This window comes from Lissotriton vulgaris, chromosome 2_1 (genome assembly GCF_964263255.1).
Source record: "Lissotriton vulgaris chromosome 2_1, aLisVul1.2, whole genome shotgun sequence".
Classification (NCBI taxonomy): domain Eukaryota; kingdom Metazoa; phylum Chordata; class Amphibia; order Caudata; family Salamandridae; genus Lissotriton; species Lissotriton vulgaris.
In genome coordinates this window covers 180978257-180991320 of record NC_141687.1, presented here as the reverse complement: position 1 = coordinate 180991320, position 13064 = coordinate 180978257, and the positions used below count along the sequence as shown (strand labels likewise).

Genomic DNA, 13064 nt, shown 5'->3' with positions numbered 1-13064 from the left:
CTCGAGGCTGGGCCACAATATTTATACCACATTTTCCTTTGTTCTCTTAAGGCAAAGAATCTCTTACCTCAGTCCTAACCAGTTCTGTCCTCTCTGGCCCAGCTTCCTGCCAGGAGGTGGAGACAGCATTGTGTAAGGGAGATTAGGCCTATTCAAGAAATCTCCTCCCACTACTCAATCCAGCCCAGTCCGGACTCATCCAGGAAAGTCAGGACACACCTCAACCCCCCCCCCCCCCAAGTAGCTGCATGCAGTGACTGCACATCCCTAGCCCCTGTTACTCCAAAACCAGACAGTCAATCCACAACTCAGAAGTGGCACATAGGATAGCTAAGCAAGAAATACCTACTTTCTAAAAGTGGCATTTTCAAATCCACTATTTAAAAGCCATCTTCCTATCTTGTCCTCAAGGGAAGTTATACTTGTAAGAGGTTACAAAGTATCTCCCATTCTATCCTATAAGACAGATAGCCTTTCCATAGTAAAAAAAGAAATGCACTGCTTTTCATTACCAGGACATGTCACACACACTATTATATGTCCTACCTTTCACATACACTGCACCAGCCCATGTGGGTACCTTGGGCCTACCTTTGGGGAGCCTTACGTGTAAGAGAAGGGAAGGTTAGGGCCTGGCAAGTGGTTGCACTTTCCACGTCGACAGGGCAGTCACAACTCCGCACAGACACTGATGTGGCAGGTCTGAGAAGCCTTTGAAGGGCTGCTTGTGTGGGTGGCACAACCAGTGCTGCATGCCCACTAGCTGCATTTGATGTACAGACCCTGGGCACACACAGTGCACAATACTACAGACGTAGTAGTAAACCAAATAAGCCAAACATGGAAAGACAAATCCATAACACAATTTAGATGGAGAGCATATACACTTTAGCACTTAATAGCAGTGGTAAAGTTCCCAGAGTTCTAAAACCAACAAAAACATGGTCAAAATCAGAAGGCAAAGAGCTAAAGGTCTGGGGGTAAGCTCTTTAAAAAGCCAGGTCTAAAACACATCCTTTACAAATTGTCCAGACAAAATCAGCCAGGGCTGCAGCACCCATGCAGTGCAGGGTCAACTGCATGAAAGAAGCAATCATTAGCACAGCATGTGTAATGGAACCACTGTCTACAGCTGCGAGGGGTCATTTCACCTCAATTATGCAGTGTTTTTGTGTCTGACCTACGCGGCAGACCATTTTCCTTGTTTGCGTTTGAGCATGTGCCACCGAACAATAGCTAGAATAGGTAAATAATTTCACCTCTGGCCAGACAGGAACTGAGGCCACATCTAGAACAAATAAACAAAGAGAACTTCAAATTATTGTCCTTTTTCACATCTTTAGCGTTGCTTTCTGATCAATGGATATAACAGTTATTGTCTCAAAGTAGAACCGTTTTTTGGTTGTAGTTCCATTTATGTTTTAATACCCACTTAAACAAACTTCCTCAGAGCTCCAGAAAATAGTCAGAGAGGCTGGCAAAATATTTTGCTACGTTTGCGATTTAGCATTGGTAACTATTGATTGGGATCCTCCCTGTGGCACCTGGGCCCTCAACTTGGTTACTTCCTACCTGCAGCGCCATTTAACTCCATGTTCACCCACTGTGAAAGCTGTTTCTATAGCTGCAGTGCATCAGATCTGAATGTTCATCTTACCTGGGATCCAGCTGATGCAGGAAGGATGAGGCCACCAGGAGAAGGGGACTCCACTGCAGGCTCTGGCTTCACTGCAAAAGAGGATAGTGTACAAGGTAACCAAGGAGTTTATAAAGCTCAGCTAAGACACGGGAACAAGCCTGTGACCCCCACAACTGCAAGCCTGGGTGCTGGAAATTAGGAGAGCACTGTCTGCTATGTATTAGAGAAGAACTGGGTCCAGTGCATCAGGGGACCATGGAGAGATGTACAGTTCAGGAGCACAGGGCTGTGTGCACTTTGAGGTACCACCCTGATGTGCAGCAATGGGCAGAGGGGTGCACTAGGTGAATCTCTCCAAGAGAGCAGAGTGTGCCCGATGGGAGTGAGAGGCCATGTGCCATACATGTTTGCTGGACGATGAGATTCAGGGATGTGTCAGGCCATGGGGGAGTGCAGGACGATGCACCTTCATAGAGAACGCTGTGATGTATATGAGGTCAGCACTGGATGTTGGGTCCGAGATGAGCCCTGGGTATTGTGTCTGTAGTGAGCTCGGGGTGCTGTGTATCAGTGGAGCACTAGGTTACTTACAATACTGAGCTGTACAAATTATTGCAGTCTCACAGAGTGATGTGCATCAGGATGAGCAGGTGATGTTCAGCCTTAGGGAATGTATCAATGTAGCACTTTCAGACAGATCTGTGTTTTTTAACCATGCAAGCATATTTAAGCCTATACTTATATTGGTTCAAAACAAGGCTAAAAGTTTCAGAATGCAAGGTTATAATGGCAATAAAGGACAAATGTCAGACAGATGAATTTTCAGCTAAGTACACTGATTAAAGGAAATTCAAATTTGCCCTTTTTGACTGCTTTAGGACTTTCTCTGTTTTTTCGGTGCACCATATTGAGAAGGGCAAATGTGTCTCTTTAGGGCACTTTTCCACATGTATTGCTTCCTTCGAAACAGTTTCTTTTTAGGCACAGTAACGACTATGTCATAAATCATCGTAAAGGGATTGGCGAAAGTAACTGGGGCGTGCTAAACAAACTTCTTGCCTGTCAGTAAAAGCACGAGCGCTGTCCTCCTCAAAAAATGTCTTTGAAGACCAGATTTCTTTTCCAAGAGTGTTAAATGAATAAAGACAGTAAATGTTGTTAAAATGAAGAGAAAGACAATAAGTTACTTACTTGTGACTACAGTTATCCAGTATTGGCATTGTTCATAGATTCACATGCCTGAACCACTCTCTGTCGTCGAGATGGGAGTCCCACAGTAAAATATTCAAGCAGTGCCCTAAATCCTTCATAGGCTGTAATAGTCCAATGTCCTCTAAACAGTAGCCTAACTATGTCCTTTTAAAAAAGGACCAAATGTTGGCATCCAGTCAACCAGCTGTTAGCACCCTCTAGAACACTTCCAGTATTGCCTGGGCCAATGTGGCACTATCAGGATCAGACGACAGCCTTCCGATTTCATTTTGTTTAGCACCCTGGGAATTAAAGGGATGGGGGAAAAGCGTAAGCATATATCCCTGACCATCACATTAAAAGAGCATTCCCCTTAGACCCCGGTAGAGGGTATCTGCTGAAATAGTACTGGCATTTGGGGTTCTCCTCCGTTGCAAAGAGGTCCAACGCTGGTTTTCCCCATTTTCGAAATACCTTGTCCAGCTGGGATTGTTGTAGCTCTCACTCGTGGCAACTGGACTGAGATCTGCTAGGCAACAAAAACCAAGGGCCATGCCCCCTGGTATAACTCCGACCTTAGAGCGCTCCGCAAAGTGTGCAAAAAGGCGGAGAGAGCATGGAGGAAAGATTGGCTCCATAGCAATAAGGACATTTATCACAACGCGGTAAGACAATACAAAACAGCCTTGAAATTAGCTAAATCAACGTTTTACGACAACAGAATAAAAACCGCGACCAACTCAGCCAAAGAATCCTATCAGATAGTTAAAGAACTACTAAACATCCCAACAGCACCCCCCCTCACTCCCCCCCCCAGACAGAAGCAAGGATCTGGCCAATTACTTCGAGTCAAAAATTCTGCGGATACTGGACTCCCTTCCCACCGTCAGCCCCCCTCCCATCTTGGCTACGGCGGACGAAAACAACAGCCCACAGCTGGAGACTTTCAGAGCAGTTTCCCTCACCGAGGTGACGTCCACGCTAGAGAAAATGAAAAGCGGTTCCCCCCTTGACCCAGCCCCGGCTAGATTCTTAAAAAAGGTGTCCTCCACCATAGCCCCAATCATCAAGGACCTTATCAACTCTTCCCTCGCTGGTGGAACGGTACCCTCCAACTGGAAGAACGCAGTTGTGAAGGCTTTGCTGAAAAAGCCTCAACTGAACCCGGACGACATGTCCAATTACAGACCGATCTCACTGCTCCCCTGTATCAGTAAGATGGCTGAAAAACTAGTCAACTCGCAACTATCCCAATTTCTCGAGACAAACAATATCCTGCGCCAATCCCAAACTGGGTTTCGACCCGGCCATGGCACGGACACCGCACTCCTCTCCGTCATCGAGGAGGCAAGGTGTATCCTAGACTCAGGGGGATCAGTGGCAGTGATCCTCCTGGACCTTAGCGCCGCCTTTGATACGGTGGATCACCGTGTCCTTCTACACCGCCTGGCCAAGGCAGGTATTGTGGGTACGGCGCGAGCATGGATCGAATCCTTTCTTTCCCATCGATCCTTCCAGGTGTGGGATGGCAACTCCCGATCAGAACCTCTTCCACTGAAGAATGGAGTTCCCCAGGGGTCGTCACTCAGCCCCACCCTGTTTAATGTCTATATGGCTCCCCTGGAAGACGTAGTGGCCCCCTACGGTATAAAAATAATTAATTACGCTGACGACACCCAACTTGTTGTATCCCTGTCCCACCTGGATAACCATCCTGACAGCTTGCTGCACTGTCTCCAGGACATCCATACCTGGATGTGTGACTCGGCCTTGAAGCTGAACGGCGCAAAGACCGAGATCATGCTCCTTGGCAATAAATGGACAACCTTTCCACCCACATCTTGGCCCGTCATCTTCGGCGAAATCCCCTCTCCTAGAAATGAAATCAAAACTCTAGGAGTTTGGTTGGAACCTGACCTCACCATGAAAACGCAGGCAGCCAAGACAGCAGGCACCTGCTTCGGTCTCCTGCGGTCCGTACGCAAGATCTTGCCCCTTCTTCCCCTCCCATCCAGGAAATTACTTGTCCAGGGTCTGGTCTTGGCCCGGCTCGATTACAGCAATGCCATATATCTGGGGGCCCCTGAATACACCCTGGCCAAACTCCAACGCACCCAGAATGCGGCGGCCAGGCTCATTATGAACCTTCCCCCCAGAGTGTCGGCCAAGCCTGCCCTCAAAGCCCTACACTGGCTTCCAGTCCGCCAGAGAGTAGAGTTCAAGGCCCTATGTACTGCCCACAAGCTCATCAACGGAGCTGGCCCTGCCGCGCTTAAACACATGGTCACCCCATACAAAGCCTCAAGACCCCTTCGCTCCGACGCCGAACACCTTGCTACGGTGCCTAAATTTAGGAAGGCCCGCACCGGCGGTCGCCGCTTTTCGGTCAAAGCCTCCACAGCGTGGAACTCACTCCCTCTCAGTCTTCGCCTGGAACCCTCCCACATGGTGTTCCGCAGGAAACTTAAAACCCTCCTTTTCCCCAAATAAAGCACCCCCCCTACCCCCCTCTGTATCTTCACAGGTTGAATAGCGCGGGGATGCCTACGGGTCACCAGGCGCTTTAGAAATCGCAAAATAAAATAAAATAAAAATTGTGCAGACCCCTGACATCCTCGGCCTTTAACGAGATCCCATGGTGTGTTTTCCATTCCCATAATTCTTGCGCTTCTTGAGATAGGATAATGGATCTTGTTCCTTCTTGCTTGTTGACATAGTACATGCTGGTTGTATTGTCCGTACAAACCAACCCTGAGGAGCCTGCTATTCTTGGCAGGAAAGCTTGTAGAGATAGGAATCTGGCTTTGAGCTCTAAGCTGTTGATGTGCTGCTTTCTCTGCGCTGAAGACCATTTACCCTGAATTTGCAAGTCCTGTAGATGACCTCACCAGCTCTTCATGGAGGCGTCAGTTGTTAGAAGGAAATCTGGGGTGCTATGTAGGAAAGTCAGGCCTTGAACGAGATTTATTGCCTGAAACCACCACGGCAGTGTTTTCACTATCCGTGCTGTGACTCAAATTACATCTTCGATGGATCCCAAAGCCTTTGCCACTGTTTCCGTAGTCCCTCCTGAAGAGGCCTCATCTTCAGTCTGGCTAGAGGTACCAGATTTATTGCTGAAGAGCACATCCCCAGGAGCGATTTGTACATTCGCATAGAACCTGACCCTTTTTCCATATGGTCTTTGCAAACCTTTGCAGATGCATACGTCTCTCCTGAGACAAGATCGCTTTGCACTGAATGGTGTCTAAGGTTGCTCCCAGAAAAGATATTACTTGAGTTGGATGCAAAACCGATTTTAACCTGTTTAGCGTAAGTCCCAACGTATCGATTAAATGGAGGCAAGCTTTCGTTGCTCGATCGGCCTCCTGCACCGTTGCTGCTTTGAACAGCCAATCGTCGAGGTACGGAAAAACCTGAAACCCCTGAGACCGCAGGGTCACCGCTACTGGCGCCAGGCACTTGGTGAAGATCCGCGGTGCTGATTTGTGGCCAAACGGGAGCATTTTGAATTGATAGTGGGTACCAGCCACTGTGAATCTTAGGAATTTCCGTTTCTTCGCGTGGATTGGGATATGGAAATATGCATCTTCCATGTTGAGCGAAGTCATGACATCTCCTTTGTTTAAGCAATCCAAGATATCGGAGAGCGTTACAATCCTGAACGTCTGCTTTTTGAGAAACTTGCAGAGATTCCTTAGATCCAGAATCAGTCTCCATTCTCCTGACTTATTTTTTATTAGGAAAAAACGAGAGTAAAAACCTTTTCCTTTATGGGCGAATGGTACTTCTTCTATTTCTTCCTTGAGAAGCATGGCCAAGACTTTCTTTCGCAATAAGTGAAGATGAGGGGGACCATTGGGTGGAGTATTTAGTGGCCGCTGAAGAAAATTTAGAGTGTGACCATTGGTGACTAGGTTCAACACCCAGCAATCTGATGTTATTTCATGTCACCGTTGCACATAACCAGAAATGTTTGCACCCACGGGCAGGGAGGGAAGATGGGCAGGTACCCTACGTGCTCATTACTTTCTGCCTGAGTCACGGCCTTGTTGGGGGGCTCGCTTGCGGCCTCCCTTGCGAAAGAAACCAGCTGTCGATGATTGAAGATAAGATGGAGGGTTATAAGATAGCCGATATCGAGTGTCACAAGTTTTCTCTGCCCCCATGTTCTTCCCTGCCCGGCACCTGGCTTACCCAGGGGCAGCACTGATTCGCCTCTCCTAGCCGCCAACAGCAAGGCATGGGCTTGGCTGGGTAGATGGTGGACCCAGAGCGGAGTCCCTTCTGCATCCGATGGCTCCATGACCAGGAGCGATCCGTGTTCCGTTCCGGGCCCCGAGAAACTACAACTCCCATGGGGCTTAGTGGAAGTGACCGCGAATGCTGGGAGCACCAAGAAACGTAAACCGGAAGTGATTGACCGGTTAAAGGAGCCTGCCGAAGTGCAAGAAGCTGCTGGGTATTCGTTTTGATGAGCAGCGCTCACACGCTGCTGTATTTCCTGCCCAGACCTCTGTTTGGTAAGGGTGCACTTGCACCGACTTCATCGGGAAACTCCCCGATACCGCTCTAGTGACGAAATACTCTATTTCAACATATGGTGGCATATGATCCATCGGAGATTGTATAATTTGCCCTTCAGGATTGCTGATTGCTATCTTTGATGCCAAGTGTTCTCGTTTGCCAAACTTTTAGTGTGGGATTCATATATCCCGCTACGCTTACCACAAAGTGTTTTAGGTATATAGGTTCAGTGGTACTGGATTTAACTACGCATATGTATATGATTGACAATATAGAGGTAACTGCTATACTGAAATCAATGGAGCATTGAGTTGTTTAATATTTGTTTACATTAACGGGGTACAAGAGGCACCATCTCCTCTTCCCCTGTGATGTGGAACAGTTTATGTGTACTGGTGTGTATGGTTTCTAGCTAACCGGGTAATGAGTCACCTTGTGAGTGTGATTAGGCTACAGATTCATGTGTCTTTGTGCCTCTATCCCTTTCTTATCGCATTACCCAACCATTATTGAGCTATGTTACAGAACTATTGACTCCTTCCTTTCCTAATGGATGGAGTATTATTATTTGTTTTAAAGGTCTGAGAATCTCACTTATGTAGATAAAAGAAACAATATATATGTGCATTTATTTATCAGTTAGTGTTTTTGCTTTTCAGATCTCCCTCCCTGCTGACCCCTTCCTTTCCTTCCCCCGCTTGATCATCCCATTCGCCTGTGCTATTACAGCATACAGAGTTGGGGCTATCGAGAGGTGGACCCCTTTTGGCATCAAACTGTTCCTGAGGAATCGTCGAGCTGACATTGAGATTGGTATGACTGATATTGTTGAGCCCTCTGGTATCCTCCTTTGTAAGTGGCGAATCCTCACCCTCTAGCACCTCTGAATGGTACTCTTCTGTACTGCAGAGCTCCCAAAGACTTTGCGGTGTCCGTATCATTTTTTATTGCCAATAGAGCTTCATCAATGTGTGTTCCAAAGAGTGACTCACCCTCAAAAAGCCATATCAAGAACTTTTGCTTGTACCTCAGGTTTAAAGGTGGCTACTTTTAGCCATCCTTGGAGTCGAAGTACAGCCGCTCCTGCCAACTGTCTAAAACCAGTATTTGCCACGTCAAGGGCACAGTCAATTGTCTCTGAAGCTGCATGCTCACCCTCCAGCAGAGTCTTGAGTGCATCCTGTCTGTTTTCCTCCGGGATGAGGTCTATTAGTCCTGCCATGTCGGACCACATCTGGCTGTCATAGCTGCCGATAATGGCTAGAGCATTTGCTGCTCTGATTGTCACAGCTGCCATTGAAGAAAATCTTTTCCCAAGAATGTCCATTCTATGCCCTTCCTTATCCAGGGTTGGAGGGGGGAGGGGGGTGGGCGGGTTTGTAATCGGGGTAGGCAGGTTCTTAGATCGCCTTTGCGCAGTGTTGGTGGGAGATGACTGAATCTGACTTATGATGTCAAATAAGGCAATACGGAGAGTCATCCGCAGCCCTATATTTCTTCTCCACATAAGGCAGCACTGGTTGTATGGATGCTGGTGTTTTGATAATCCTAATACCCTCCTGCCATATATGATCAATGATAGGTATTGAGCGTACCACTTTCCTTGTGTCCTCTTTGACATTGTATAGGAAACATTCTGTTTGCTTTACTGTAATAGGCAAATGGAACCTGCTGGCTGCCCATTGCATTAAGTTGTGAAACCCCCTTCTGGAGGAGACTCTGAAGGAAGGTACGGAGGAGGGGATGGTGTTGGAATCACGTAGTCATCCCAAGGATCAGGAGCAGATGCTGGATCTGGCAGTTCTCCTTCCTCTACCTTTTCTTCCGCAGAGGAAGTATTCTGTGCTCAGAGGTTGATTGCCCCCGAGCCCGGTATATTCACAGGTGTGCTTAGCAGTTGAGGGCCTGGTGTACGTGCAGGTTTGATTGCGTGAGGAACTTGATTTTCTGATTGATGTTGCTGAGGAGGGAATCTTTGTCTATATTCCACCAACATGGCTTGAAGATCCTCGATTAATGATGGCGGTAGATGGGCCATACCCCTGGGGTGTGGTTCCTGTCGGAAGTTAAATTGAATTGTGCCTCATCTTGATAATCTTCATCCTCTTTGTCATCCTCCTGGCACTTCACATGGAGCTCAGATGGCTGTGAGCTACCCCATAGTGGCCGTTCTCAACATCATCTTCCTCTTCCTCTACATGCCCTTCCAACAGATGTGATGGAAGCAAAGGCGAAACCTTGCCATAGTCCTGCCTTGACGGGAAAGCCGGTTCAGAGGAGTGTTTCATAGCCTTCTCCTTAGTTGAAGCCCTTTCCTGGGAAGGCTTACAATGTTTCCTTCCCTCATCTGAGGATCTGTCCAGAGATCTAGCCCTCTTGTGGGATATTAAAGCTTTGTCGTCTTCTTCATCAGAAGAACGAGCTTGCTGTTTTGATGTTTGGAGCCACAATAACAACTTTCCCTCTATGTCCTTGAGGGTCTTGTTAGAGAAGGTGTGACAGATTTTACAATCGCTCACCTCATGCCTGGGATAAAGGCAATAAATACATTCATTGTGTGGATCATCCACATGGACCCTTTTCTTCCCACAGGTCTTACAAGGGCGGAAAAAGCCTTTCATGTCTGACATGATGTCTAGATTTGCTGAATAGAAGAAAAACGAGTAGCACTCAGGGAGACTCCCTGCCGCACGACATGCAGTGAAAATCTGAGGAGAACTGGCCTCTGCTGGGAGTATTCTAGAGGGTGCCAACAGCTGATTTGCTGGATGCAAACATTTGGTCCTTTTTTAAAAAGGACATAGCTAGGCTACTGTTTAAAGGGCCTTGGGCCATTATAGCCTATGAAGGATTTAAGGCACTGCTTGAATATTTTACCGTGGGACTCTCATCTCAACGACGGGGAATGATTCAGGGACGTGAATCTATGAAATATACTTGGCTCCGAATGCCCACCATGTACAATACTTGAAATTCAGGCGGCCCGTAAAAGTTTGTCTACTGGGAAAGCACTGGGCCTGGACAGGATTCCTGGAGACTTATACCTGAGTGAACAGAAGGTATGGGTCCTCTACATTTGGGTGTACTTTAACGCCATACTACAGGGCATGGAGATCCCCCAATCCTGGCTGGATGCTGAAATCATTCCCATCCATAAAAAGGCTTTCCCTCGGGACCGGGCTAACTACCCCCCAATTAGTCTTATTGATGTCCTCCAGAAATTATTCGCCCGCCTTTTACTATCGAGGCTGCAGTGCTGGATGGACGAACACCACATCTTAACCTCCCTCCAAGCAGGCTTTCAAGTGAAGGTCTCTACTATTAACCAACTGTTTAGACTTCACCTGGTTTACTGGAAGACGGTATTTCTGGGGGCAGGTAGTTTGTATTTGATCTTTGTGGATCTTCGTTCCGCTTTCGACCTGGTTCCGAGGGACAAGCTTTGGGCAATTCTAGTAGAGATGGGTGTGCCGGTGTATCTGTGTCACCTATTCCAACGTATGCATCAAGGTACCTTTGCAAGGGTGAGATACGGGAGGTATGGGGAGCTTTCGGCCCCATTCCCAGTGGATAGGGGAGTAAGGCAGGGGTGCGTGCTGGCTCCCACGCTCTTCTCCCTCTTCCCCAACGGCCCGTTTGAGCATCTATTGGGTGCTAGGGAATTAGACTCACCCGCCCTGGCAGGCCGCAAGATACCAGCCCTGATGTTCGCTGATGACACCCTTCTCTTATCAAAGTCATCGTCGGGTATCCAGCCAAAATTGGAGGCGTTTTGCTCCTTCTGCAGATTAAGGAACCTTGAGATTAACCTTTCCAAAACCAAGGTTATGGTCTATAACGCCAAATCTTCTAACTGTCCCCTCCCTCACTTGGATGGTGTGGTTTTGGAGCGCATATCTACTTTTGAGTACTTGGGGGTAACTTTAAATGATAGTATGAACTGGGGGTCCCATATGGCCAAGGCAAACCTGAAACTCGCCCAATCCTCTGGTGGGATTCTAAAGGTTTACAGTGAGACTTCCCTTAGACCCCTGGGACCGCCGGTTGAAATCTACAAAGCGCAGGCGAGAGGGGGAGCGCTTTATGGCGTAGAACTATGCGGCCATGTAGGCGCAGCCTCTCTATCTTCTACTGAGAATAGCTTTATTAGGCGCCTCTTGAGACTTCCTAAGAGCACCCCACTGACTCCTTTAAGGTTAGATCTAGGTTTGGTCCCTCTACATGAGATTATCTCAAATCGTCCACTGCTGTACTGGAGGCGCCTTTGGGCCACCCCCGAGCTCTCGAGATATAGGGAGGACCTTAGGGAGCTTCTATCCAGAGGAGGCTTGGGAAAAATCCCTTGGCTTAGGTACATTAAACAGTTGTGCTATGCACTTGGTAGGGGGGACATTTGGTTTTATCCAGAGGAGACCTGTGTCTTGCTCTCCAAGAGGTCGTTGAGCTCTGTACTTAAGCAATATCGAATGGAACTAACACTAATGAACTCCTCTTTGGGTAGGTTGACCAATACCTTCCTGGTTATTAAGGTTGCTTCCCACTTTGAGAAATTTCTGAATGACATCCAGCGCTCACTGGCCAAGAAACTATATGTCCAGTTTAGACATGGCACATTGCCTTTGAGGGCAGTGACAAATAAGTGGTCTAATGCTACCCAGATACCAGCTTCTTGTCCTGGGTGCGAAGGTTGTGAGGAGACAGATCTGCACGTTCTGCTCTTCTGCCCTTGCTACTCTAGGGCAAGGGACAAATGGATCATCCAACTTTGTAAATCCAGGGGACTTAGGGACTTCAGGGAGGTTTTTAGACTATTAAAATATGATACCACCCCTGTGATTGTGTTTGTGACCGCCAGATACTTGATGTCAATGTGGTGTATAAGAAGAGCTAATCTAATTAACTGTCTATCAGTTGCTTCTGTGCTGGCATAATTACTGTGATCCAGCAAACTGCTTACATTCTAAATCACCCTGGGTCTACTCATTGATTCCCCTACTCTTAAATTGAATTGCCCTGGGTATACTCATTGATTGCCCTACTTTCTAATCTGAATGGATTTGTATTATGTCTGTATTTTTACAGTTAGTTCTTATTCACCTTATGAATCCAGGTCTTTATGAATGTTGTATAATATTTTAAATGTTTCTTATTGGTACTTTGTATATTGTGCTTTTATGGTTTTTAACCGAAATAAAGCTTTTTGACTGAAATATACCCCATTACTGGATAAAAGCAATGATCCATTCCTAAAGCATGATGCCTGCAACTTAAATTGACACAAACCCAGCAATTCCACTCCCTTTATCACCTACGACATTAGATACAACCTTCCTTGGTTGAATGCCACTTCATAGCATACATAAAGTTTAAATGTACTCTTTCCCACCACGCTACCTCCTTCTACAAACCACAACTATAAAACTCATGCTGTGTTTGCTTGATAATGACAGAACACAAGAGGAATGACAGGAAATTTAAAACCCTTCCGGAAGTGAAGACCTCTCCCTCAGCAACATTAGCAGATGTGCACATCCCTGTCATAGAAAAGGTGATGTCATATAGGTACGACCAATAGAAAACAGATAAAATACTACACTCACTAACTAGAACCAGCGGATGTACACGAAGGCCACAGGGGCATATTCAGCGCCTTTTCTGGAAATAGAATACCTAATAATACTGAGCGAACATTAAAACAATGACTATT

At 47.0% G+C, this 13064-nt stretch overlaps 1 protein-coding gene across 1 annotated transcript in view; it reads right to left on the bottom strand.

Moving 5' to 3' along the window:
- MLXIPL (MLX interacting protein like) overlaps positions 1 to 13064 on the bottom strand; it is a 941138-nt gene that overhangs the window by 151544 nt on the left and 776530 nt on the right. The window contains exon 10 of the mRNA XM_086954697.1: positions 1658 to 1728. Coding sequence (XP_086810823.1) covers positions 1658 to 1728 — 71 coding nt within the window. The remainder of the gene's footprint in view (positions 1 to 1657; positions 1729 to 13064) is intronic.